We start from the raw sequence: 25,071 nt of genomic DNA, 5'->3' as shown, positions 1-25,071 counted from the left end.
GGAAGTGCCACTGGTTGGAAAGGGGACGCACTTCTTGAGCAAGTGTAAGCCACCAAGCTCTGAAAGGTGGAAAGAGTTTGGTCTCAGGGCTTTGTGAAACCCTACAGGAGTGGCCAGGAGCCCTAATGGATGGAGGAGTGGTGCCAGTGGAGGGCACAGAGTGCTTCGGCAACTGCCATCCCCTCCCCTGCCTGAGCTGAGAGTGGGGAGGAGCTGGGAGTGGGGATGGAGCGTGCTGCATGGCAAGCGGGCTTTTAAAGATTTCCCCCCTCCAGCTCCTACCTGCTCCCACTCTGGCCTCTGTTTTTTGAGGCTCTGGGGGTGGGGTGGGCCTGTTCTCAGACCCCCTTTCCTGGAGGCAGAGGACCCCACTCTGGCCCCTGCTTGGAGAACAGAGTGGGTGAGCTCAGGTCCCACCTCTCATGTGAGGACAACACCAGCTCAGAGCCTGGCAGCCCCCACTCTGAGGAAGCCCTGCACAGGCCACCCCTAGCCCAGAGCCTGAGGCCCTGGGAAAGGGCCTGTGTCTGGAATGGGCACGGGAGAGAGGCTGGGAGGCTCAGCGTGGGTGGGAGGGGCGTGGTCAGCCAGCTATGCCTCCTGGGGCACCAGCTCCCAGCACGTGCTGTGCTCTCTTACCAAGCCTTTGTGGGGTGTCTGCTGTGTGCAGAATCTACCCCCAAACACACAGCTTAGGAGAAGCTTGGTCAAGCTGCCAATGGCTGGCAGTGAGGGTGTCCAAGGACCCATTGGAGGAGCCCAACTCAGCCCTACATGTGTGACCCTTGGTGTTTGGCAAGGCATTGGGGTAGAGAGCAGCCCTCCAACAGCCAGCTAGACTGTCTTGCTCTGGAGCCCGATGATTGGGGGTCCAGGGAAGCAGCCAGGCCCAGCCTGGGGCCCTGTGAAGCGATCCGCACTGCCCAGGGTCAGGGGGGGTGGGGGGGGCGGGCCTCACCTCGGCTAACCTCCCAGCGGAACAAAGGGGCCTTTCTCCACGCCCGCCGGGCTCGGGAGGGTGTGCCTGCCCGGCTACTGCCGCTAATGCAGAGAGCGCTGGGTTTTTTTTTTTCTTCCTGACTTTTTTCCATTTCTCTCCCTGTCTCTGGTTCTTGATCTCTGACTTTCAGTCTCCATTCTTTTTCACTTTTTGTGCGGGTGGGGTGAAGGAGACCTTACTTTTCAAGTGTTTATCAAATGCAGGGGGCAAATCTACATTGCCAGAAGGTGAGGGCATTCTGGGTGTGTTCGGATACCTCTGGGGTCACATAGCTGCAGACTCCCCCAAATCGAGGGTAGCTTCACCCTGGGAGAGGGAGGCAGGACTCAGAGCTGCTGCCGGTCCAGGGTGGGACGGGGCTCACTGGATGACGCCCTCCAGGCTCTGCACCTGGCTCGCTCCCCACCTCCCGCTCGCCCGCCTATTCCTCAGCCCCCTTCTATCGCCCCCGCACCGCAAGCTGTTCCTAATCAATGCGAACGGGAAGCTCGGCCCTCACTTCACATCACGGGATGAGCTTAGCAGCAGCAACAGGAGCCGCTGCCTCGGACTGATCCTTCCCTGGTGCACAGGCCGGGTACTTCTTCCTGCTTCGGCCTCGTGGGTGTGCAGAGGGAACCACGTCCCCCGGAGCTCGGGCCTCGCCCCCGCGGCAGCCCTGGAGGGCAGCTAGTGTTAACTCGCTGCGCCACCTAGCTACGGCATCCGGGAGTGCAGCGCCCCGCTCCCTGAGGCTCCCGGGCCACCTGGGCAAACCCCTTTTGGTGCTTCAGGGTTTACGAATGGGGAATTTGGCACTTGCCAACCAAAGAACCAACGGATGCTATTTTATCTCTTCAGCAGCCTGGATTGTCCTTATGCACTCTTAGTATTTTACAGTGTATAAAACCTTCCCATCTCATCCTTTGTAAAAATCTGTGAAAATCCTCAGTCATAGATCTCATGACGCTACCTAAGCAGGTCTTGATTGTGTTGCAGAAGAAGGCAAGAGAGACGCACTGGGGGTCTAATAGCAGCAAGTCTAGGATTCAGACCCCAGGCTTCTGATTCCAGCACCCAGTGCTGGGTCAGCCCCTCAGGAGACCATCCATTTGGCCCAGCTCTGTCCATGCTTCTAGGGCTGTGAGTTGGAAATTTGGAGTCAAAGGCCCACGTTCCTCATGCCTCCTCGGGCCAGTGGCTCCCTCAGGCCCTCCAGGGGAAGGAGAGGAGCAGGCCTGCGAGAGAGTGCTGCCCTGCCCTGCCCTGCCATGGCATGCTATTCATGGGGAGGCTCCGCTTCCTTCCTCTGATCAGTTCAGCCCTTGAATATGAGGCCAGTGTGTCCAGTCCTGTGCTTGGGTCCAGCTGGGCTTTGCAGGAGGATTAGTGGTACCAGGGTTTCCACATTAATTCATTGTGTATGGGTGTCAAGGGTTGGACCTGCAAGAAAGATGTTCTCAAGAGTGGGAGAGTGCTTCTCTTCCTTGGGTGGTCAAGGTAGCCATCATTGGAGGAAGGGTTTCTTCAGAGTCTTATCACCCACTGCAACTGTGCTTTGAGGTCTGGGGGAATACAGCAGTGAACAAAACCAACAGAGGCCTTGTCCTCAAGGGACTGATGGTCTAGTGGGATGCTCCCAGCCAGGACCACCTGACCTGGGTGGCTTGGTGGCCAGGTTCCTAGGGCTCTTGTGCTATCTGGAGCCAGAGTATCCCACTTCCCCAGCCCTGGCCCAACCAGAGGCTCCCCTGTTGGTGGGATTTGGAGGAAGGGCTGCTCAGCTTCCAGGCTCCAGGTGGGAGAAGGGCCCCACTTAAAGATCCGATCATGATGGGCATTTGTGTTTGTTGCTCTTCCGTGAGCCAGAGTCAGCCTCTCCATCCCCAAGGCAAGTCCACAGGTAAAGGAGGCTCCTTTGGGGTCACTGGCCTGGGTTTTGGGTGCTGTCCCATAGAGGATGAGGAAGGTAGCCCCTGAGGATGGGAGGCAGGTGGCTTCAGCCTGACTCCTGCTTCCCCATCAAGTGAATTGAGGTAGGTGGGTTCTACTGGGTTCTACTCCAGGCCTCTGGGTTTTCTGGGTGAATTCTCCCAAGGAAAGGGGGCAGCAGGAGGCAGGTGGGTACAGGACTCTGCTTAAGGCTGGAAAGAGAATGGGGGTGGGTGGAGGTGCAGAGGGGCAGGGGCGGGGCTGGTGCTTCCCCATCCCTGCCAGTCTTCTGTCCCCTCTGGCTCCATTTCCTTAGGTGAACAGGCACAGGGCTTAGGGGCCTTCCCCTGCTCCAGGCTCAGAAAGAATTTCCTGCTCTGTAGGAACTGACTCCTTCCTTTTCTTGGTCAGTTGATCCTTCTCTGAGCCTCCTCCTCTTCTCTCTCCCCTCTCTTCCCCAGAAGCATTCAGCAAGGGCAGGTAGGGGCTCCTTGTCCTGGGGTCTCCCCGCTCAGCTCCACTGAGTGCCTGCCAGGCAGGTGCTGATGGCTGGATGTAGCCCAGCAGTTGTGCACACGAAGCCACTTCTGAGTATTTTTAGGAAAGTTTTCCCCCTTTTGTTTTTTTCCCCCCCAAAGGAATCATTTCCTCCTCTCCTTTCTCTTCCTCTCTTTGCCTTTTCCCCCTTTCTCTGCCTCTTGGAACCTTGTCCTATACTTCTCTGATTCTCTGTGCCCCAGTCTTCTTTCTTTGAACCACTTTGCTTTGACCCTGCTTCTCTACCTTGGCTCCTCTCTCTCTCTGTCTCTTAGTTTTAGTTTTGTCTTTTTGTCACTCTCTGGCTCTGGGGTTTACTACCTCATCTCTGTTCCCTAAACTCCTGCTTGTCCCAGACCTGTCCCTCAAGTGGCCTCCAGAGCCTCTGCCTCCCCCTTCTCATACTGCGTTGGCTTTAGAGCCTGGAGGACTTTGTCTGTCCCTGTATGAATAATTAGACCAAGGGCAAGTGTATTTGAGGGGGTGGGGGGAGGGTGATGCCCAGCCCTGGGATGTGGGGACACTATTAATAGTCCCAAGAGCAGCTGGGGGTGGGGGTGGTTGTCTGGCTGGCCTGGCCTGGCCTGGGCAGCTCAAAGGGCCAGAAAGGGCAGCGCTGGCAATAGAGCAGGTGGGGGTGGGGAGCAGCCGTGCAGGTCCCTTGCTGGGATGGGGCATCCCATGCCCAGGGCCCCCATCTTTTCTTGGTGTACAAGGTGTGGATGGCATTCTCCACTGTCAGTTTTTATTCTTCAAGTTGGGGAGGGGACAGAAGCTTCAGGGGCTGGGGGCCATTTGCCTGGACCCCACCATCACATGACTCCTGGCCCCAAGCCCTCTCAGAAATGCTGGTTCCAGCTGCCACTGAATCGTGGCACCAGTCGGCGCTGCCAGGAGAGGCACCTGGGTGCCGATGGGCTAGCGCCTGTGCTCCTGGTATCCTCAGCTCTCTGTATCCCCAGGGCTGGGCTGGGCTGGGCAGGCCGTGAGCCCAGCACTTTTGGAATCTGGGGGTAAGTGCTGTCTTTCCCTTCCCCACTGGTCTTCCCTTTCCCTACATCTCCCCCACTGTCCTGAGACCATTGACTGATGGCCACTGCATGCTGACATTGGGAGGGACACACCTGCCACTCTTTGCAGAGGGCAGTGAGCCAGACCCTGAGGGAGCCCCTGGCTGTGGTCTCTAGGACAAGACACTAAAAACTAAATTCTAGGATGTACTCAATGTGTCTAAAGAGCATGACTCCTGGGGAGGGGGGCTGAGAGTTGGCCACGGTGTCGCCACCAAGGTGGCACTCGAGCAGAGCCTAGATGGAGGGACAGTGTCAGCAAATGGAGATGCAGGGACATGGTAACCCAGACAGACACTGACATTTATGGAACCCTGACTGTGAGCCAGGCCCTGAGCTAATCACCTTATTATACATATTTTCTCATTTGTTCCTCACCCAGGAACCCTAATGGGCAGGCGTTATCTTCATTTTACAGATGAGGAAACAGTTCATACTTGGCCAAAGTCACCAGGCCAATAGGTTCTGGAGCACAGCTGTGAACTCATGGGGAGCCCTGGCATACCACTGCCGGCCACCCACTTCCTCCCTCTACCTCCCCTCCACCTTGGTGTGCCGCCTTCCCCACCACCGTGCCCCTGTGCTGGGGAGAGGCCAGCCCACCCAAGGCGGGGGTCTCCGCAGAAGCAGAGCACAGCATTATGCCCCCTTCCATGGCCACAGGGTCCAGACCAAGGGCAGCTCTTTGGGTGGGCCAAGGGCAGGCTCAGGGGGCAAGGGGGAGGCAGGCCCGGGGCCAGTGGCTTCTGCCTCACTTCATCTCTCCAAGCTTTTTTTCTTTTCTTTCTTTGGTAGTGGCTGCATCATCTTCAATCCCTTTCTCATGGGAATTCTGCTCTGATGGGAATTTCTACCCCTGGGGATCTCTGAAATATCCCAGACAGTGTTGCTGCCTGGCCCTGGATCTGCTCATTCACTCCACAGACAGTTGTGGACCCTGGTGTCTGAGGCTCTGGGTCAGCTGCCAAGAGCAGACCGTGGAGGAGCCTGCAGGCCCACCTGCATTTCCCAGTGCTGCTGTGGCTGGGGTCTCATTTATTCACTGCTGGGCTGAGCTTGGAGTAGCGGCTGACAGGCTGACAGTCCTGGGCTCTTTCTCTCTGTCTGCCTACTGGGTGCTCTGCTCTGGACCAGGGGCATGTCCCTCCTCCTCTCTCCTTTGCTGGCCACTGCCTGTCATCATCTCTTGGGTAAGAGTGACTGAGCACCCAGTTCTCCATGGCCTCCTGGCTTCTCCTGCTGCTCTGTGCCTGGGTCCATCTCCAGGAGTCCTCCCTGGGCTGGGAACAGCCACCACCAAGTGCTGGGCAGAGAACGCTGAGCAGCTCTCACCAGGAGAATTCCCCGGAGGGATCCGGGGCTGCTTGCCGGGGATGGAGGGAAGGTAGGAGTTCTGACTCTTGTTTTCATGGAGGAGGGCTGGAGGGCTTCTGGCTAGGAGGCCACCTCCACAGTAGGGGTAGGGATGGGGGTGACCAAGCACCACAGGAGACAGACCTTTTTGACCTTGATGCTCTCTGGGGCCTGCGGCTGTCAGACAGAGCCTGAGTGTGCTGTGCTGGTCGCCTGGTTACCAGATGAGCTGACCGACTTGCCTTTCCTTCCTTCCTGCAGCCTCACTGCTAGGCGTGAACTGGTCAGTAGCCAGACCTGGTCCTTGCTCCAGGGCACCCATAGAGGTGGGGGTGGGTTGGGGTGGAGAAGGTAGTTCTAGGGTCAGGGATGGAGAGTGGAATGTCCCATTCAGATGCTCTGCCAGGTTCCTGTGGCCTAATCTGTTGCCTCCCCCTTCCCCCATGGCTTTCCTCGAGCCTGGGCCCCATGGGCAGCCACAGCTGTCCTAGACTGTGTGTGTGCCTGTGGGTGTGACGTGATTTCTTCCTCTTCCCTGTCACTCATCCCCTCTGCTGCATCCTCTTCCGCCCCCTCCTTTGAGCAGGTCACTCAAGTCAAAGGCTGAAGGCCCTTTGGAAAGGAGAGAGGACAGTGATGTCTCCCTGTCCCCACCCCTGTCCCCACCCACAGCTTCAAGGCTGTGCTTCCTGGTCAGGCTTGGGCTTCTGCTTCCAAACTACGTGTGAGTCTAGGAATGACAAAGGAAGGAAAACCCACCGCCTCAGGATGGCTGCAGGATGTGTATGCTGACACATGCATGCACACATGGGCTGGCTCATGGGGCAGCGTGGGGCAGCGTGGGGAATGGAGCTAAGGAGAGGCAGATCCTAGAAGCCTCAGGGCACGGCTGGCCGCACTGAGCCCGCCCCCCGCCCTCTGGCTGCCCTGCATTCTCAAGGACTTCCTTGGTCCCCTGAGTCTCCTGTTTGCTGAGACGGGGAGAACCCCTCTGTGACCCATCCCCCTAGCCCCCCATCCATCCGCCGCTCCCCTCCTCAGGGTGTCTCAGATTCTCGGACTTGGGTTTCAGGAGGCACAATAGTTACATTCTCCAGCTCTGATTGCTACAGGCTGGGCCTCTGGCTCCCCTTGAGATTGGGTTTCCCGTGCCCTGGATGCTCCGGAATCTCAGAGGAAGGGGGAGAGAGGTAGGGAGAGGGGGTGTAGTGCTGGGGGAGGCCAGGGATGGGCCCCTGAATTGCATCAGTGCTTCAGAGGACAGGGTGTTGCAGCTGCCTGGGGACACTGCCCAGAACAGAGTGCACCCCTACCTGCTTTTGGAGCCTCAGGCCTGGGGAGGGCCAGGGGAAGGGCAGGCACACTCCAAGGGCTGTTCTCCCCAGCCCCTAAAGGCCAGTGGTCCCTGCAGAATTCAAGGGGGCTCCTCTCTGGTGGCTCTGAATGTACCATCTTACTCCACCCACCCTTTCTTGACAGTAAGAAGTGGCTGGTAGCACCTCCAGGTGTGCATGTGCATCTGAGTGTATGACAAGTGTTGCTCGCTCACATGTACACAACATGTCTGGACACACGTATGTGGGTTCGGCCCAGACGGGATCTGCACACCCCTGTCTGTGCAGCCCACAATGAATTCACTGAGCGATATCCATAGGGGCGGCTGGCCAGTGAGTTACACGTGGCCCCTTTCACAGAGCAAGCTTGTTTCAAGCGGGAGTGGAAGCAGAGTGTTGGCTGCAGTGATCAGGAATTCCTCCCTCACCTAGCGGGAGCCGTAAATATCTCTGTGGCTGGAAAAATATATATATTAAAAACACACTATCAATCGGGGTTTATGTGCAGCACCAGGCTCCTCCTGGCTGCTAGAGCTTTCCTTCCAGAGCTCTGCTGAAGAGGCAGAGTCCTCTTGGAAACACGCACATGTATGCACGCATGCAAACAGGCAGAAACGGGAGAGGGGAGGGGCCTGGAGAGAGGTGAAGTGAAGGCAAAGGAAGGACAGAGGGAGGGGAGCCAGGGCAAGGGCAGGGAGCAAGGAGTGGGGACGGGACACGTCTCAGGGGCTGAGAAGTGGAGCTGAGGGGTGAGAAGGGCAGTGATGTGGTGGGGGTGCTTCGTGGCTGTTCCGCAGGATTCGAAGGGCCCAAATAAGGGAGAGGCCCACACTGCCCACCCTTGGCTGAGCCTGGCCCTGGTCTGGGTGCTGCCCAAGCCCTCTAGCCCACAAGCTGTTGATTCAGGGGAATGACCCACGGGGAGCACCCCGGAACTGGGAGCCAAACCATTTCAGAAACTTGTTCTGCAGAGCCCAGATTTATCGCCTGTTCCTTCACGGTCCTCCCTTCGGGAAGCCTGCAACGTGGCCAGAACCACAGGCAGGGGAGGCCTCTGCCTTGGAGGCATGGATCTTGTGCATAGCCCAGGTCCCCAGAGGAGGACGGCCAGCAGCAGAGCTACACACTTGTGAGCTGGCCTGACACCCGACGGCAGCATCGAGAATGAGCCGTGGGCTCCGTCCGAGATTCCCTCCCTCCACAAGCCTGGCCCAGGGGGCAGGGACCCAGCTTGCCAGGGCACCAGTCAGACATGTGACTGGGCTCAGTTTTTAGGGGGTTGCGTTTGATAGGCCGAGTGGGAGCATAGAAGTCAAGAGCATAGAAGGAGCTCTCTGGCTCTCTCCATCAGCACAGAGAGAAACATTTATTTGGTGTGGGGCCCAGGAGAGGCAGTGGCACCCCTCTATCCCATCTTCAATCTCTCTAGGAAGTGGCAGGAGCCGTAGTCGCTCAAGACAGGTGGCTAGGAAGGAGACCAAGTGGCCCTGAACTTGGGGGTGTGCAGTCAGGGTCCCCACTGCTCTGGCAACCAGGCTGGAGAGAAGGCAGTGGCCTGAAAGGTTTCCAGGGGATGTGGCCCCAGAAGATGGGAGAATCAGAGAAACAGCCTCAGGGGCATGGGCCGGGCGAGAGAGGATAAAAGATAAAAGATGGAGCCCGGCACCTGCCTGCCTTGTGCCAGCCAACACTGTCCCTGCTCCTCCACAGCCCACAGGCCACCAGCTGGCCCATTGTCCCCAGTGAGAGAGCAGACACTGGAGGGGGTGCTCCGGTGTGGGCAGGGGCTCACTCATGCACGCCTGCCTAGCAGGGACTGCCAGGAGAGAGCCACCCTGGGCTCAGGGGTAAGGAGGGGAGATGGGGGTGGCCAAGAGATGGAGTGTGGAGACCAAGTGGGAGGCACGGCCAGAGTCCGGGAGGCTGCCCTCCACCTTTGCCACGGAGAACGGAGCCCCACTGTGCCGCAGTCAGGTCCCCTCCTGTGCTGTTGGCAGTGGGCAGTGTGCGGGGCCTGTGAACAGGAGATAAAGAGTTCAGGCAGAGTGTTTTTTCTCACTAACCGTGGATTTGTGTGTTTGTTCAGCTGGTGGCTCTGATAAGCCCCATTCTGCCAGATAAAAGCCAGGCAGCCATGAGGCGGGGCCTGGGAAGGGATGTCATAAAGGGGCCTTCCTCCTGTCTGTCCCAAATCCCGAATCCCGGGGTTATCCCCTCCCCAGAGAGCCCAGACAGGGAAAGGAGTTAAGATGCAGGGATGCTCCGGAGCATGCCAGCTGGGGTGCAGCTCTTAATGCCTGTGGTGATCCAGAGCAGGCCAGACCTGGGGCAGGACATCTCCTTGCCTTCCCTGGGAGCCTGGCCACCCGCGGACCCAGTGGCCTGTCTGGGCCCTGCAGCCACTGGCTGGGTTTCCTGCCAGCCCCTTTCTCTTGCCTGTTCAAGCTGACAGAGTGTTTGAAGACCTTTCCCCATCATGGCCCTTAGTGTCCCCAGGTGCCTGCCACCCTGTCAGGACAGGGGTCTGCTCTTGCTGAACTAGTGAAGGCCCTGGGCATGTAGATGGGCTGTGGGGGCTTCAGCTGCTTTTGAGTAGTGGAGTCTCCAGGCCCCAGCCTAGGCCTTCTCTGCCCCTTTGGCTGTGCTGGCTGGGGGGAAGCAGGGGGACGGTGCTTGAGCAGACCAGTGGGGCCCTGGCCACAGCTGCCCCTGCCGCAGGGCTGGCTCCTCTATCTCTGAGCCTGGGTCCAGATTTCCCGTGTCTCTGCCTTTTGTCCTGGAGCGGAGCTGAGCGTGTCAGGGGCCGACGGCTGGGGCCGACAGCCGTAAGATGGCTGCCAAGGTCTAAAATGGCTGCCAGCAGCGCCCGGAGCAGCGCCCAGAGGCGCGTGGCCGCGGGCCTCGCCCGCCCATCCTCACCCCCCTTGCTCCTTTACAGGGAGCTAATAGTAATAACAGCAATAACGTTTCGGGGCCATGTCCCAGTTTAGAAGGATTTCCTGTCTGTCGCGCTCTCCTGGAGCCCCATTTGTCTCTGCCTCGGTCGCTGGCCCACCTCCATCTCTTTGTCGGGTTCCCTCGCATCTTTGTGTCTCTGGGCTAGGTGTGCGTGTGCACACCCACACACGTGGGCAGGCAGCTCTCCTTGGTCTTTCACACTGGGCCGGACCACTCCCATGGGGTGGACTCTGAGGCCTCCTTCTCCCCAGACCCAGGCCCGGAGGGCTCAGCGGGCACTGAGTTGGTCCTAGGGTGGGTGGGATCCATTGCAGAGACCCCTGGGCAGCGATCGGGACCATGTGCCCCCCTGGCTGGCTCTGCAGGCCGGTTCTGAGGCTGTGCCCTTTCCCCAGCTGCAAGTCAGAGCAGTCTCAGGGCCTGGTGGAGGAGCCCTGGGGTGGGCCACCTGCCCCTAGGTCCCCTGGCTGCTCCCCCTGGACCGGCCAGGCTCCAGCCACACCCAGGAAGTCAAGGACAGGCTGAGGAGAGAGAGTGACCAGAAGGTTCACACCCACATGTGCGGAGGCACAGAGGTCACCCTCCCAGGGAACATGGGAGGAGGTCTTGTGGGCTCCCTCCAGAGCAGAGAGTGCCACTAACCTCTCTTACTAAACACACCGTCAGGGTGAGTGGGAAGGAAGGTATGGAAGGATGCACCCCCAAACCAGAGGAGGTGAGGGGCCTCATTAGCACTTCCTTACACACACACAAAAAAACAGTTTTCTTGACTTGCTACAAATTTTTTTTTTTTTTTATTTTAAAAATGGAACAAGGTAAAGAATAGGGGGAGTGGGGCCTGAAACCATTGCCCTTTTCCACCTGTCACTGAGGCAAGCAGCCAGGAGCGTGGCTAGCACTCCCAGCCCCAGACATCCTCGGCCTTTGCTCAGAGAGGGCTGAGCAGGACAGCACCTGGCTCTCTTTCTTCTGTCCTGAGTGGCCGGAGGGTCCCTCACCCCTGCTCTTGGGCTAGTGTCGTCCTTTGGGAACCTCCTTATGGTGGGGGTGAGACCAGGAGGCAGGGCCACTCTGAAGAGTCTGGCAAAGCCCTAGCCAATGCCAAGGCACAGTTTTCAAGATGCCACCCCTATGTTGTCCCCTGTGAGCAGCTGATTGTTCACCAAATGCCTGCCTTCCTTCTTCCCCACAACCTGCCCCAGCCCCCCTCTGCCACCCTCTCGCCAGCTGTCGTGCCCAGGCAGGCATTCTGGAGGTCCCCGTTGTGCCCCTGGCACACAAAGCTTTGAGGACCTGGGGGGTGGGGGTGGGGGGGTTTCCCAAGCTCAGCAAAATATTCACACACACACTCCACCCTGCCCCCAGCTTTCTGTGAGCTCCCACCGCACAATGGGCCCTTGTCTCGGGGCTCCCTCTGAGCAGCTGTGGCACTGGGGCATGAGACAGCCCAGACAGGCTGGCACAGAGCGGGCGACGGCGTCAGGGCAAACCTCCCCCCTCCGGGTTGCCAGGCACTGCCTGTGAGCATAAAGGTGAGGTGGGGGAGGCGCAGGCAGACAGGGATGGCTTTAATTAACCGAGTAAAGGAAGGGGTGCTCCTTTGGAAGTTAAGCCGGTGGGGGCTGGGGACCCTTGGGTCCGTCCCAGCTGTGGAGAGAGGGTCTCTGGCTTCTTTCTCTCCTGGCCCCTCCATGCTCCTGACTCTTGGCCTGTGCTGCTCAGCTGAGGGTGACTTTGTCCCTCAGGGCACAGTGGATAGCATCTGGGGCTAGTTTGGGTTGTCACCACTGGGGTGCTGCTGTCACCTAGTGGGTGGAGGCCAGGGATGCCGCCCAGACACCCTACAGTGCACAGGACAGCCCCACCACAGAAAACAGTCCTGCCCAAATGTCCATTGTCTTGAGGCCGAGAAACCTGCTCTGGGGCATGAGCTGGTTTTTCCTTCTCCTCTCCCGTCTCCTCAGCTGCCCTGGCTGGCTGGGGCGGAGGGTCTCGCTCCTGCACTGGGCTGGAGGGCAGCTGCTTGGCTGGTGTTTATGGGGAACTTTGCTCCTGACCTCCTCCCCTTTGTGTCTCCTTCAGAATCCGGACAATCAGATAGTTCAAACCAGCAAGGAGATGCGGACATCAAACCACTGCCCAACGGTCAGTGCCCCGCCTGCCCTTGCCCACCCCCGGCTGGCCACCTTTGCTTCTTCCCCTTCACTCAGCTGTCCCTTGCCTGGACTTCAACTGCTATCCCAAGGGGAGGGGGCTCACCTGGAGCGCAGTCCCTCTTTAGCATAGACCTGAGAGGGCCAGCCTGGAGCCAGAACCTGGCCTGGGAGGGAGGCAGGGAGGGAGGGAAAGGCGGGGAAGAGCTCTGGAGAAACGGGCATGCAGCCCCCTACTGGCCTTGCCTCCTCTCACCCTCCCTTTTCCCTTTTCAGGGCACTTAAGTTTCCAGGACTGTTTTGTGACTTCCGGGGTCTGGAATGTGACAGAGCTGGTGAGAGTATCACAGAGTAAGTGAGTCCTTCCTTCCAGGTTGGGCCAGGGATGGGGATTGGGGATGAGGAAGTGGGACCTCCTGGGGCCACTGCTGATGGGGTCTCAGGGCAGGTGGATGGGGCAGACAGGGCCACCCAGGACACTTTCTACCCTACTGGCACCAGGCTGGGTGGAGCGGGTCATCCAGAGAGCCCCATCTCTGGTCTCCACTGCTTTGGAGGGGAAAAGAAGTCACAACCTAAGGCTCTTCCCCATTGACTCCCAGCCAAGAGGAGGTTTCCTTAGCAGCCCAGATGGCCCAACTTCGCCCATCTTGTGGCCCCACAGTGAACTTGCCCTGGGCTCTGAGGAGCAACGAACAGGCCCCACCTTCTAAACCTCGTCACCATCTTGCTTTTCCCAGCTCCTGTTGCGACAGCATCAGGGCCCAACTTCTCACTGGCTGACCTGGAGAGTCCCAGCTACTACAACATAAACCAGGTGACCCTGGGGCGGCGGTCCATCACCTCCCCTCCTTCCACCAGGTGAGCCCAGCGCCTCAGCCTCAGCCCCTCCCGCTTCCCCTGCCCCCCAGGCCATCCCCCCAGGTGGCTGCAGGCTGCTGTGCCACCCAGGCCTGGGTGCTTCAGAATGTCACCTCTTGCTGAGGGCACTCACTGGCTTAAAAGCAGCCTGAGCCCAGTGTGCTCAGTCACCCACTGAGCTTCCTGCCTCTGTCATACGCCACTTGGCCTTGGGGACACAAACCCACACAAGGCATGGCCATGCCTGGAAGTGGGGATCTGAGAAGGCCTCTCTCAGGAGGTGACACTTGGGCCCAAACACCTAGTGGGCTGGTACAGAGCAGCATCCATCCCAGTGAAACTGGACAGGCTGGTGGGACCACCCCACAGAGGGCTTTGGAGACCAGAAGGTGTTTAGGCTTCATCCTTGGGCCGTGGGGACCACTGAAGAGTTTTCAGCAGGGGATGTTGGGGATGTGTGTTCTAGAAAGCTCCCTCCAGCAGCAGCGTGTGTGGGCAGGACTGACAGCCAGCTAGGAGGCCACTCTGACAGGCTGGGGTGGAGGCAGGTGGGCCTGTATGGTGGGGGTGGCGAGGGAGGGAGGGACGGAGTAGATGGCTGCTTGGGAGGTGGAGACAGTCAGCTCTGGTCAGGCAAGTCGTGCTAGGCAGGGTCGATCCCATTTTTTAAAACATGGACGTTTGTGTTTATTGTGAGCTTTTTGGCATTCATTTTGATTTTTAAAAATACTGCATTAAAATATGCTTTATGTTGATGACTGAGTTTTATAGCACCCCCTGACATTTTTGTCCCTGGGAGTACCTCATGCACCACACCTGGCCCTGGGGCTGACGGGAAATAATGGGTGGGGCAGAGGAGGCGCTGAGGGTTTTGCCCACTTCTCTGACACGGGAAGGGGCTCGAGGAGGAGGGAGCTGATGGGCTGGCCTTGAGGTTGGGCATGCAGTTAGTGCCTGGAAGTGCGGCTGGCGCTGGAGCTGCACCCTACATGGAGGGCGGTCAGCGCATGGGCCATCTGCCTGAGTGCTCGGGGACTCCCTGGAGCCTTGGGCCACCCTTGGCCCATCTGACCTTTTCCTCCTTCCCCAGCACCACCAAGCGCCCCAAATCCATCGATGACAGTGAGATGGAGAGCCCTGTCGACGACGTGTTCTACCCCGGGACAGGCCGTTCCCCAGCAGCTGGCAGCAGCCAGTCCAGTGGGTGGCCCAACGATGTGGATGCAGGTATGGGTGCGGCAGTCCCGACCCAGAGCGAGGGCAGCCTGGAGCCTTGTTGCCTCCACTCGGTCTCCCTGGCCAGCCTCCCACTGGTTTCCCCCATTGGGTAGCATGACCCATCGGTCTTCCTGCCTCCTCATCTTCCAGAGGAGGACAGAGCAGGCTGCAGGAGGGGCAAGGAGGTGAGCAGCAGAGCCCAGGGGCGTGGCAGTGGGAAGCAGAGAGGCCTCCAAGGCTCTGGGGCCCTACAGCAGCCTCCTCGTGGCCACCTTCTTGTGGCAAATTTCTAGAGAGGTTGCCCCACCCAATGGGCTTCATGGTTTAAAGCAGTTTCTTAACCTGAGCACTGATAACATTTGGGGCTTCATCATTCTCTGTGGTGGGGGCTGTCCTGTGCACCATAGGATGTTTAGCAGCATCCCTGGCCTCCAGCAGCAAACCCCTCACCCCCAGTTTTGCTGACCAAAAGTGTCTCTGGACATTGCTGAATGTCCCCAACGGGACAGAATTGTCCCGGACTGACAACTGCTAGTCTCAAGGGCTCAGCTTTACAGAGAGGCTCAGAGTCTGGTGAAGAACAAGCAGAGTCATTTTCAGGCCAGGCAGGGAAGCTAGCCAAGGGCAAAGAGCCTGTAGGAAGCCAGCTCAGTCCTTCCCTATCCCCTCTAGGCCCCCCTCCGTATCTCACCCACCCACCTTCACCTCCAGTCTTGGTGGACAGACCTGGACAGCCCAGGTGGAAGAAAGTATGTGCGCACACGTGTTTGAGGAAGCTGGCTGCAGGAGACCCCTGCCTGAGGCCCCAGTGGTGCAGCCTGTGTGTGTCCTCACTGCGTGAGCGTCATGGGGCTGGGGAGTGCAGACCCGAGCACGCGGGCTGTGCAGGGCACATCTGCTCCAGCCAGGCCTGGGACTGGGGCCTCATTCTCTGACTCAGGAAGACAAGTGTCTGACCTGATGGTGCTTTGTCTAGCGTTTGCCAGATGTGCCCCTCCTGGGAAAGGCCAGGTGGGCGGGCAGAGGCCAGGGTGGGTCCGGAGAGGCACTTCTGCTTTTCTGCTGTCCCACAATGAGTGCAGACTCCAGCTTCTCTGCTTTCAGCTCCTGGGAGGAGGCGAGGAGGGCTCGCCTCCAGGCCTCAGACTGAGGGAGTGGGCCGTCAGTGGAGGCTAACCTGTGCAGGACGGCACCCTGGCGTGACTCTGGGGGCCCCTCCCAGGGTCTCCTCCTGGCAGGCAGGGACCTGGTCTAGCACAGCTCACACACTTCTGGGGCAGCCTGGGGAGGCGAAGGAAGGAGTGGAGAAGGCCCAAGGAGTGGAGGCACTTCAGCTACATCCCCGGTCCCCAGTCAGGCCTCAGTCGGGTGACACCTTCTGCAAGGACTGCCACTGGGGTGCTTTGAGGGCTGTGTCTGATGCTGGCTCCGGGGCGAGGGCTCCCAGACCCCCCTGCCCAGACCCGGTTCCTGAGGAGCCCCCCTCTTCCTGGCTCCCGCTCTCTTTCTCAGCTGTCTGCTTTCGCGCCTGCCATTTCTGCATTTCTGCTCCTTCCGGCAGTCCTGCCGCGCACAGCCCCCCCATTCTCCTGCAGCACCCCCCCAGCTCCCTTACCCTCCTCCGCCCCCCTACCCGTGTGTCGTTTCCCTGGGCTGCGACAAATCGCCAATTAAGCAGCCCAGCTGCAGGACAGGGAACAGCTGGGGAGGCGCTGGGGAAGGCTGTGCACAGCTGGTGGGACGCTCCCCCCTCCCCACAGTGCCAGCTATCAGGTGGCACACAGCTGCCGCCAGATAACACCTCTGCTGGCGGCTGGGAGTTCGTCCTTCCCCCGCCTCTTCCCTCTGCTGTTAAGATGGCTCTTATTTCTCTGTTCTGCAGCCCCCACACCCCACACCCAAACTGACTCAATTTGCCCCTCAAAGATGGCCTCTCTAGAGATCTGCCCCGACTCCACCTTATCCCCCTCAGCCCAGGACAGGAGACGAACTCCCCAAGAGAACCTGGCACACCAGGAGCCCTGCTTTGTCCTGTTATTTGGACACCGTGTCCACTGGGCAGAGATGACTTCAGCTGGCAACACAAGGCTCCTAGAGGCATAGCTCAAACAGGACACTCTCTGTGCCCCTGTTTCCTACTTAATGCCACCCTTACCTCTGGCACCAGGTGCAGGGCAGAGCCCCAAAATGACCCATCCTATAGCAGCACAGCCTCAGGGTCCCCTGGCTGGAGGCATCTTCTTCCCTCTGGCTCTGCCTCCAGGGCCCACCTCAGCCTTACCAGCCGGAGGACTCTGCGGGTCCTCTGGCCCCCATCCCTGCTCTCTTGCTGGGCATTGCATCCCTCCTGAGGGCCCGTGGCTGTGCTTTCCCTTCCCAGAAGGGAGAACTGGCTTCTTCCCACCAGAACATCCCACAGCCCAGGGTACGACGGCACAGACCGCAGCCTGTCCCTCCCTGGCTGTCATGCTGGCACTCTGGGGCTCTCCCTGCACCCTTCCCCAATGCTGGCCCTTCATCCCACCCTTTCATTCCATTATCTGCTTGTCAGGGGCAGGCTGGGCCCCATGCTCACCCCCGTCCTGTGCACGCCGCTGCACGTTCCTTGGGGGCCTCATTTTCCTCTCTAGTCAGAAGTACCCACCGTCTGGCCCACACGCAGGGCCTCAGACCTCAGACGGAGACCCAAAACTGGGGAAGCAGGGGCAGCCTGGCGGAGGAAGGGGTGACCTGGAGGGGCCGAGGAGAGAAAGAAGCGAGCTGCTGGCTTCCCACCTACCCTGCTCCCGCCCCAGTCCGGCTAAACCTGCTCTGTGTTGCTGCTTCCTCCCCCCAGGCCCGGCTTCTCTAAAGAAGTCAGGAAAGCTGGACTTCTGCAGTGCCCTCTCCTCTCAGGGCAGCTCCCCGCGCATGGCTTTCACCCACCACCCGCTGCCTGTGCTTGCTGGAGTCAGACCAGGTGAGAAATGGGGGGCCCAGCGGGGGGCAGTGGGGGAGGTGGCTGAGTGTTGAGGGGCAGCTGGCCAGGTAAAGGGGCCAGGGCTGACCTCAGGTGACAGCCCTGAGCTCTCCGAGTGAGCCATGGGACGGCAGCGGGTGTGCATGGAAGTGGGCCCCTCTCCACGGCAGCACCTCTTGGAGGACTGAGCCCAGCTTGGGCCTGCTCACTGGGTCCCCGAGCACCCCCTGCTTGCTCCTCACTCCTCACTTGCATGGGTGCTGTGTGAGGACAGGCCCATTCTGAGGCCTCCGCTAGGCCAGCCAGGTTCTCCTTTCATCCCGCCAGCTGTGGGTGGGAAGGCGCAGCTTTCCCCCCCTGCCCTCCTCTGGGCCCTCTGGCCCAGCTGCTGGCTGAGCCCAGGTTGGTATGGGGTAAGAATTGGCTAGAGCATTCCTAAGGAGCCCAGGCTTCTGCTGTATGTCCCAGGGCCAATGGCTCCCTTCTCTGGGCTCTCTGCCTTTTCTGGAAGTGAAGGGCTGGGCCCAGGGGACAGGTGGTGCCTGGGCTGCTCTGCAGAGAAAGGAGCCACTGAGGCCTTGGGGGCTGCTCTCTGGCTTCATTGTTTCTAGCAGAGAAGATGCTTGAAATGAGAAAACTTAGGTCTTCCTGAGGGGACAGAGTCAGGCAGGAAGCTATGAGGGCTAGTCCTCAGCCCTGTCACTCCCTCAGCGGGCACCCATCTGGCAGCAAGAGGCCTGGACTTTTTCCGAACATGGCCCCGGGTCCACCCGAGGTCTCCTGGGCTCTTCTGTCAGACATGGAGAACAGGGAGGTTGACCTCCCGGCTTCCTCCTCGGGGCCTCCTGGCTGGGAGCCCAGAGGCAGCCAGTGCTGGGGCAGGGCGTGGTGGCGGCTAGGTGGGGGTAGGGAGCCAGGGCCCTCTGCGCAGGCAGCGGGAGGGCGGCAGGCACCGCTCCTCCGGCTCCATCTCAGCGTTTATGAACTCCAGAGAGAAGCCAAGTTTCCCCAGCTCCCTAATGAAACTGAGAGCAAGAGTGAGCTGATTGGAAACAGACGGGAGGGGGAAGAGCTGGGGCCCGTGCCGGGGAATTGCATGTGTGAGGACGTGTGGTGCACAAGCGCGATGAGACTGAGCACATGGGCACACAGCCTGGGTGGTGGTGCCTAGGTGCACACAGGCTCACGCTCAGATGTGTCAGGCACATGTGTCTTCATCCAGAGCCCCACAGAGCCGTCTGCCTCCTCTGGCCCCTCACCCAGGCTCCCACCAGGGCCCGGGCCAGGGCAAGGCAAGGGAGGCATTTGCTGTGGGCGCAGAATGGCAAGGGGTGCCTAAAACTCAGTCATCAAGATAAATGATTTTTTTTTTTTTTTTTTTTTTTTGGAGACAGGGTCTCACTCTGTTGCCCTGGGTAGAGTGCAGTGGTGTCATCATAGCTCACTGCAGCCTCAAATTCCTGGGCTCAAGCGATCCTCCTGCCTTAGCCTCCCGGTTAGCTGCAACTACAGGTGCTCGCCATCATGTCTGGCTAATTTTTTTTTTTTTTTTGTTGAGACAGAGTCTCACTTTGTTGCCCAGGCTAGAGTGAGTGCCGTGGCGTCAGCTTAGCTCACAGCAACCTCAAACTCCTGGGCTTAAGTGATCCTACTGCCTCAGCCTCCCGAGTAGCTGGGACTACAGGCATGCGCCACTATGCCTGGCTAATTTTTTCTATATAGATTTTTAGGTGTCCATATAATGTCTTTCTATTTTTAGTAGAGACGGGGTCTCGCTCAGGCTGGTCTCGAACTCCTGACCTCGAGCGATCCACCCGCCTCGGCCTCCCAGAGTGCTAGGATTACAGGCGTGAGCCACCGCGCCCGGCCAGTGTCTGGCTAATTTTTAAAAAAATTTTTGGAAGAGACAGGATCTTGCTATTGCTCAGGTTGATCCCAAAATCCTGGGCTCAGGTGATCCTCCTGCCTCAGCCTGCCAAAGTGTTAGGATTATAGGCGTGAGCCACAGTGCCTGGCCTAAATAATATTTTCACACAATATTTTTTTAAAATCCGAACTACTGCAAAAAAGAGTATAAGGAGCAAATATCAACATTTGAAACAAAAGCAGGATCCGACCTTGCCTTATCTGTCTCCCCCTAATCCCAGCCCTGGTTCTGATCAAACTTTATTTACAAAAACAAGCAGCTGACCTGTAGACCCTAGTCTGCCAATTTGGTTGTACTTTTTTTTTGTTTACATTGAATGAAGACATTATTGATCTTGGTGACTGGCTCTTTTTGTGCCGCCTTAACTTTTGTGTCTGTGACAAGTGCCTCACCTGCCTTACCCTGCTCCTCCACCCTCCTCCCTCTTCCTTGGGACCCTCAGCCCTGTGACCAGCAGCCCCCCTCCTCTCCTGTCCCCTCACACCTGCTGGGTGCCTTCTTGGCCCTGACACCCTTTTCCTCCTGCCCACACGCACACAGGGAGCCCCCGGGCCACAGCGTCAGCCCTGCACTTCCCCTCCACGTCCATCATCCAGCAGTCGAGCCCGTACTTCACGCACCCGACCATCCGCTACCACCACCACCACGGGCAGGACTCGCTGAAGGAGTTTGTGCAGTTTGTGTGCTCAGATGGCTCGGGCCAGGCCACCGGACAGGTGAGTCCAGAGGGCCCCAGGAGCCCCACTGCAGCCTCATCTCGGTGTCCATCTGTCTGTCTCAGGGCTCACAGGGAGAGTGCCTGAAAGCCAGGGTCCCACCTGGGGCTGGAGAAGCAGGGAGCTGGGAGCACTGAGCGCCTCAATTTTCTGGGTCTGGGGGTGGGGGTCTGTGCACTACGCTGGGGCCTGTCCGTCATGGTCTGGAGAGTGGGGGCAGCGGCTGGGCCCTGTTGCGTAGGCTCCTGCCTTTCCTGTGGTCCTTGTTACCCCCGCAGGAGTGACCCCATGACCTATTCAGCCCAGGCCTGGGCATCTACTTCCCAGCACCCCTCTGAAAGCTCAGGGCTGCAAGGATTTGCTAGATTCTAGACCATAGTCTCCCAGTCTCAGCACTGTTGACGTGTGGGGCTGTTTATTCACTGTTGTGTGAGACCATCCTGTGCCCTGCAGGGAGTCGAGCAGCATCCCTGGCCTCTGTGCTGGGGGCCTTCTCCTCAGTAGTGCACAGGAGGGCAAGATCGTCCCCGGCGAGAGGCACCGTGTAGATGGAAGGCCCCGGTCCACAGAGCTGCCATGGAGACTGCTGTTGGCAGGAGTCTTGACGAAGGGTTCCCGGAGCAGTTCCAGTTCTAGAACAAAGCCTTCTGCTCCTCTGCCCTGGGCGATAGAGTGGCTCCCCACAGAACCCTTTGCCATCACCGTCGAGCAGAAACTCAGGGCTGCTCAGCAAAGGAATTATCCCAGGAGGTGCTGGGCCAGAGGTGACCCTTCAGTGGGGTGGTGGTCCTCACTCCGTTCCTAGGGGTCCGTTCCGGGTTGGGACGTGGTGGTCTCTAGACCTCTGGGAAGGCTCTGGAGCCTCAGCAGCATACAGTGCTATGAGAAGCCTCAGCTCCTCTGCAGCCAGCTGTTGCAGTCTAGAAGCCCACTGCGAGAGCTGTGGCTGGGAAAGGTGTTCCGAAAGCCCACGCCAGAGGCTGCCTTGGCATGCTCTGCGCAGAGTGGGCATCTGCTAAGTGCTGGAATATTGATTTTCATGGGGCCGTGGTTCAGCCTCCTTGATCTGTCCATAACAGAAGTCAGTCCTCTTTCCTCCCTCCTGCTCACCCTCCTTCTGCTCCTCTCTGTGTCTCCTTTCCCCACCCTTTGCCCTGCGAGGGCTTCTCTTGCTGACTCTGCAGCTCTTAGCACACTCGGCTGCACCCGCCTCTGTGGACAAGCTCTGTCCACTTTTAGGGTCATGGAGGGAAGAGCAGAACTGACCCCTGACAGCCACCGTGCTTCCTTCAGAGATGCTGGCAGTGTCCACGGGGAGCTGCTGTTCCCATGCCCCAGCCCTCAAAGGACCTGGGGTCTGGAATATGGAGCAGAGAGGCTGGGAGCAGTGCCTTGCCTGTCTTCTCGCCTACAAAAGTAGAGGGGGTTTGGAGTCAAAATTCGGCTGGCCTAGGGACCAGGTTAACGCAAGGAGCCAAATCTAACCACAAAACCCTTGAGAAAGTGGGTCAGTCAGTTGCCCAGCCGTCCGGAGGGCTGGGTCCTGAGCCTCCCCCTGGACTTGCCTGTTCAAGATTGAGGACTCACTTTGCCTAGAAGGTTCCCTTCTTGAGGCACCTCTTGCTCCCAGGAGACCACGGACAAAACACTGTAGACAAGAATACAAACAGAGCACAGTGGTGTGAGCCTGTAGTCGCAGCTACTCAGGAGGCTGAGGCGGGAGGATTGCTTGAGCCCAGAGGTGCCAGGCGGCAGTGAGCTATGATCACGCCACCACATTCCAGCCTAGGCAACACAGGGAAACCCTATCTCTAAAAAAATAAATTAGAAAAGAAAAAAAAATGCAGACAGGCACCTGATTAAGCAGGGAGTGTGGCCTGGCTGGGGAGCAGCCTCTCTGGGTTTCCTCTTGTGGCCTGTCATGCTGAAAAGAGGAGGAGGGGTCTCGCCCCCAGCTCTGAGGGGAGGCTTGAGACAGCACCGTGCTGTGGAAGAGGCCGATGTGTACCTGCAGAGAAAGTCAGTGGGGCCCAGGCTCTGCAGCTGACCTAGCAGCAGGGAGCAGCAACACCAGCCTGTGCTTGCACTGCAGCCACCATGAGAGCAGTGCTTCTTAGACTTAGAGAGCATGAGAGTCACCTGGAGGCCTCGCTAACACACAGGTGGCTGGGCCTCACCCAGAGCTGCTGATTCAGCAGGTCCAGGATGGGGCTTGAGAATCTGCATGTCTCCCAAGTTCCACTTTGAGAACCATTGATGTGGAGCCTAGAGAGCCATCCCCCACCTTTTTGGCACCAGGGACCGGTTTCACGGAAGACAGTTCTTCCACAGGGGTGGGTGGTGGTGGGAGGGGGTGGTGGGGGCTGTGCTGCAGAGCTCAGGCAGTGATGCATGGCCCGTTTGCTAACAGGCCACAGACCGGTAGGGGCCGAGGCCAGGGGTTGGGGATTGCAGGCCTAGAGGATGAAATTTCTAACCTTTTTGAGAACCTGAAGTTACATATCAGCTTGGCAGGAAAATATCTGCATAGAAAAATTTTACAGATGTTTGAAGAAGGGTTCCCAGGCACCCCTGTAGCTGATCGTTGGACCCCAGAGTAATACCAAGGCTGAGCGGAGATGCAAAGGGCAAAAGAGGATACCTGGTTAGCTGTGTTTCAGGGAGAGAAAAGAGCCCAGCAAACATGATTAAGAAGCCACAGGGCCCAATAGGAGAATGCGACTGTGCCTCAGCCTGGACCGCCGATGTGGAACGGCCAGACCCGAGTCTTCATTTGTAGGATGAAAGTGAGGGTCTATACCAGCTTCTAGGTTCCTTCTAGTTCCTAACTCATGAGGTTTTAAGAAACTGTGAAGCCATAAGACCTTGAGTGGTTTTTTTTTTTTTTGAGACAGAGTCTCACTCTGTTGCCCAGGCTAGAGTGAGTGCCGTGGCATCAGCCTCCCTCACAGCAACCTCAAACTCCTGGGCTCAAGCGATCCTCCCGCCTCAGTCTCCCGAGTAGCTGGGACTACAGGCATGTGCCACCATGCCCGGCTAATTTTTCTATGTATTTTTTGTTGTCCTGCTAATTTCTTTCTACTTTTAGTAGACACAGGGTCTCACTCTTGCTCAGGCTGGTCTTGAACTCCTGAGCTCAAACAGTCCTCCTGCCTCGGCCTCCCAGAATGCTAGGATTACAGGCCTGAGCCACCACACCCGGCCAAGACCTTGAGATTTTTAAAACCTTGACTTATACCCCAATAAGAGCTAAGACGTCCAGTCTGGTTGGAAGTTACTTCTAGAAACTGAATGTTGTAAATCAGCAGGTTTCAGTGTCCAGCCATATCAGGCTGGGATTAGCCTTATCGGGTGGGATTAGTGATTCAGATACCCCTGGGGGACACAGGCTCCGAAGACCAGAGTGAGGCAGAGGCTGCCTTCCGTGTCCCACCCCCACGGGAGACTGAACTCAGGACATCCCGAGAGGAGGAGTGAAGCTGGGACCTATGGGGACTGTTCCATTTCCTGCCCTGATGGAACAGTGAGATAGGAACCAGACCGGCCTTGGAAGTGAGGGAAAATGTTGCTGTTTGGCTCTCCATATCATCCCCGCACAGCTGGAAACCTCTGCACTCTGGCCTGTGCTATTGCCTGGAACTGACGGATCCCTTTCCAAAATGACACCCAGTGCAAAAGGTCTCCAGCCCAGGACACACATGGCGACCAGCACAGCCACTGCTGACCTTTGTCAGGGGCCCCTGAGAGTTGGTACCCTCAGAGTGGGCAGGAGCAATCAAGTCGAAGGGACCATTTAGAGGGCCAGTGCGTCAGACTGTGTGTGGGTCATTAGGGATAAAGCGAGGTGGGAGGGAGGGCAGGAGTACAGAAGGGTGCCGCCGGCACCGGTCAGCCTGGGCTTCTGTGATTTTAAAGTGCAGTAGGAAGGATGAGTCGCTCCTATGTGGTCAGTGGCACATGGGTGCTGCTCGCTTCTGCCAGCGCGCAAGGGGGCCTGTGGGGAGCCAGCCTGCTTCAGAGGTTCCAGCGGTGGCTAAGAGTGTCCTGGAAGAACAAGGCAGAGAGGTGGATTGTGATTCAGGGAATCTGGCTGGTCCCCACAGAGGGGATGGTATTTTCTGAGCAGGGCTTGAAGGGTGTGGGAAATGGTCTCCCAGACAGAGGGCTCTGCAGTGAGCAGGTGTGCTGCCCTGGCTGCTCAGCCTGTGTTCTGGAAACCTCAGTCAGTTTGGAATGGGAAGTGCCTGGGGGAAGGGGGACAGAGGCATGGGTGGTAGGAGAATCCACCAGGCTCCCCCTTGGGGGCCTTGAGTGCCCATGTGGAGAGATTCTGCTTTACATTGGATGCAGTTGGAGCTGTGGAAGGTTTCGGAGAATGAGAGAAACCTGAGCTGAAATGGATTTGGGGAAGAGGGTTGACGAGCCTGCTGGAAGGATTTCTGGAGTCAGACAGACGTGGCTGTGAATTCTAGGCCTGGCCAGTTGTAGCTGGGTGATTTTGGACACACCACTTAATTGTTCAGAGCCTCAGTTTCCTCAGTTGTGAAATGGGTAGAATAGAGCTCCCCTCACAGTAGGGTCTCCCAGCCATGGCAGTGCTAGCGTTTGGACTGATGATCCTTTGTCCTGGGGGCCCGTCCTGTGAGCTGTAGGGTGCTAAGGAGCATCCCTGGCCTCCACCCACTCCATACCAGCAGCATCCCCCAGCCCTTAATTGTGACAGCCAAAAATGTCTCGAGACATTGCCAGTTTCTCCTTGAGGGGCAGAATCACCCCTGGGTGAGAACTGATGCCTTACAGGGTGGTTGGAGGGTTAGACACAACGTAAGAAAGCGCCTGGTGCAGGGCCAGGCACTGAGGGTCCTGAGCTGGTGGACACACTGTCAGCACATGGCAGACCCCTGCGGTCTCACTGTCACAGTCCAGATGAAACCCTTGAGGACAGAACCAGGGGCTGACTGGAGGCATCTAGGAGTTGGGCTCTGAGGGGGTTGTCCCCTGGTAAGAGGAGGAGCACACGGGAACCTTCCAGGTCTCGAACTTGGGGGACTGGGACTGGGAGAGCAGAGCTTTG

General features: G+C 58.3%; 1 protein-coding gene across 7 annotated transcripts in view; it reads left to right on the top strand.

Moving 5' to 3' along the window:
- The window catches only part of NFIX (nuclear factor I X), a 99,362-nt gene that overhangs the window by 62,516 nt on the left and 11,775 nt on the right, over positions 1 to 25,071 (top strand). For 6 of the 7 annotated variants that reach the window (XM_069477570.1, XM_069477579.1, XM_069477561.1 and 3 more), the window contains exons 3-8: positions 12,246 to 12,308; positions 12,593 to 12,667; positions 13,057 to 13,177; positions 14,268 to 14,404; positions 17,232 to 17,354; positions 19,822 to 19,997. In XM_069477570.1, the coding sequence (XP_069333671.1) occupies positions 12,246 to 12,308; positions 12,593 to 12,667; positions 13,057 to 13,177; positions 14,268 to 14,404; positions 17,232 to 17,354; positions 19,822 to 19,997 (695 nt within the window). The remainder of the gene's footprint in view (positions 1 to 12,245; positions 12,309 to 12,592; positions 12,668 to 13,056; positions 13,178 to 14,267; positions 14,405 to 17,231; positions 17,355 to 19,821; positions 19,998 to 25,071) is intronic. The other variant, XM_069477606.1, reaches the window with a different exon arrangement.

The sequence above is a fragment of the Eulemur rufifrons genome, chromosome 2 (assembly GCF_041146395.1).
Source record: "Eulemur rufifrons isolate Redbay chromosome 2, OSU_ERuf_1, whole genome shotgun sequence".
Taxonomy (NCBI): Eukaryota; Metazoa; Chordata; class Mammalia; order Primates; family Lemuridae; genus Eulemur; species Eulemur rufifrons.
The sequence above is the reverse complement of the archived record's forward strand: the minus strand, read 5'-3'. Positions and strand labels throughout refer to the sequence as shown.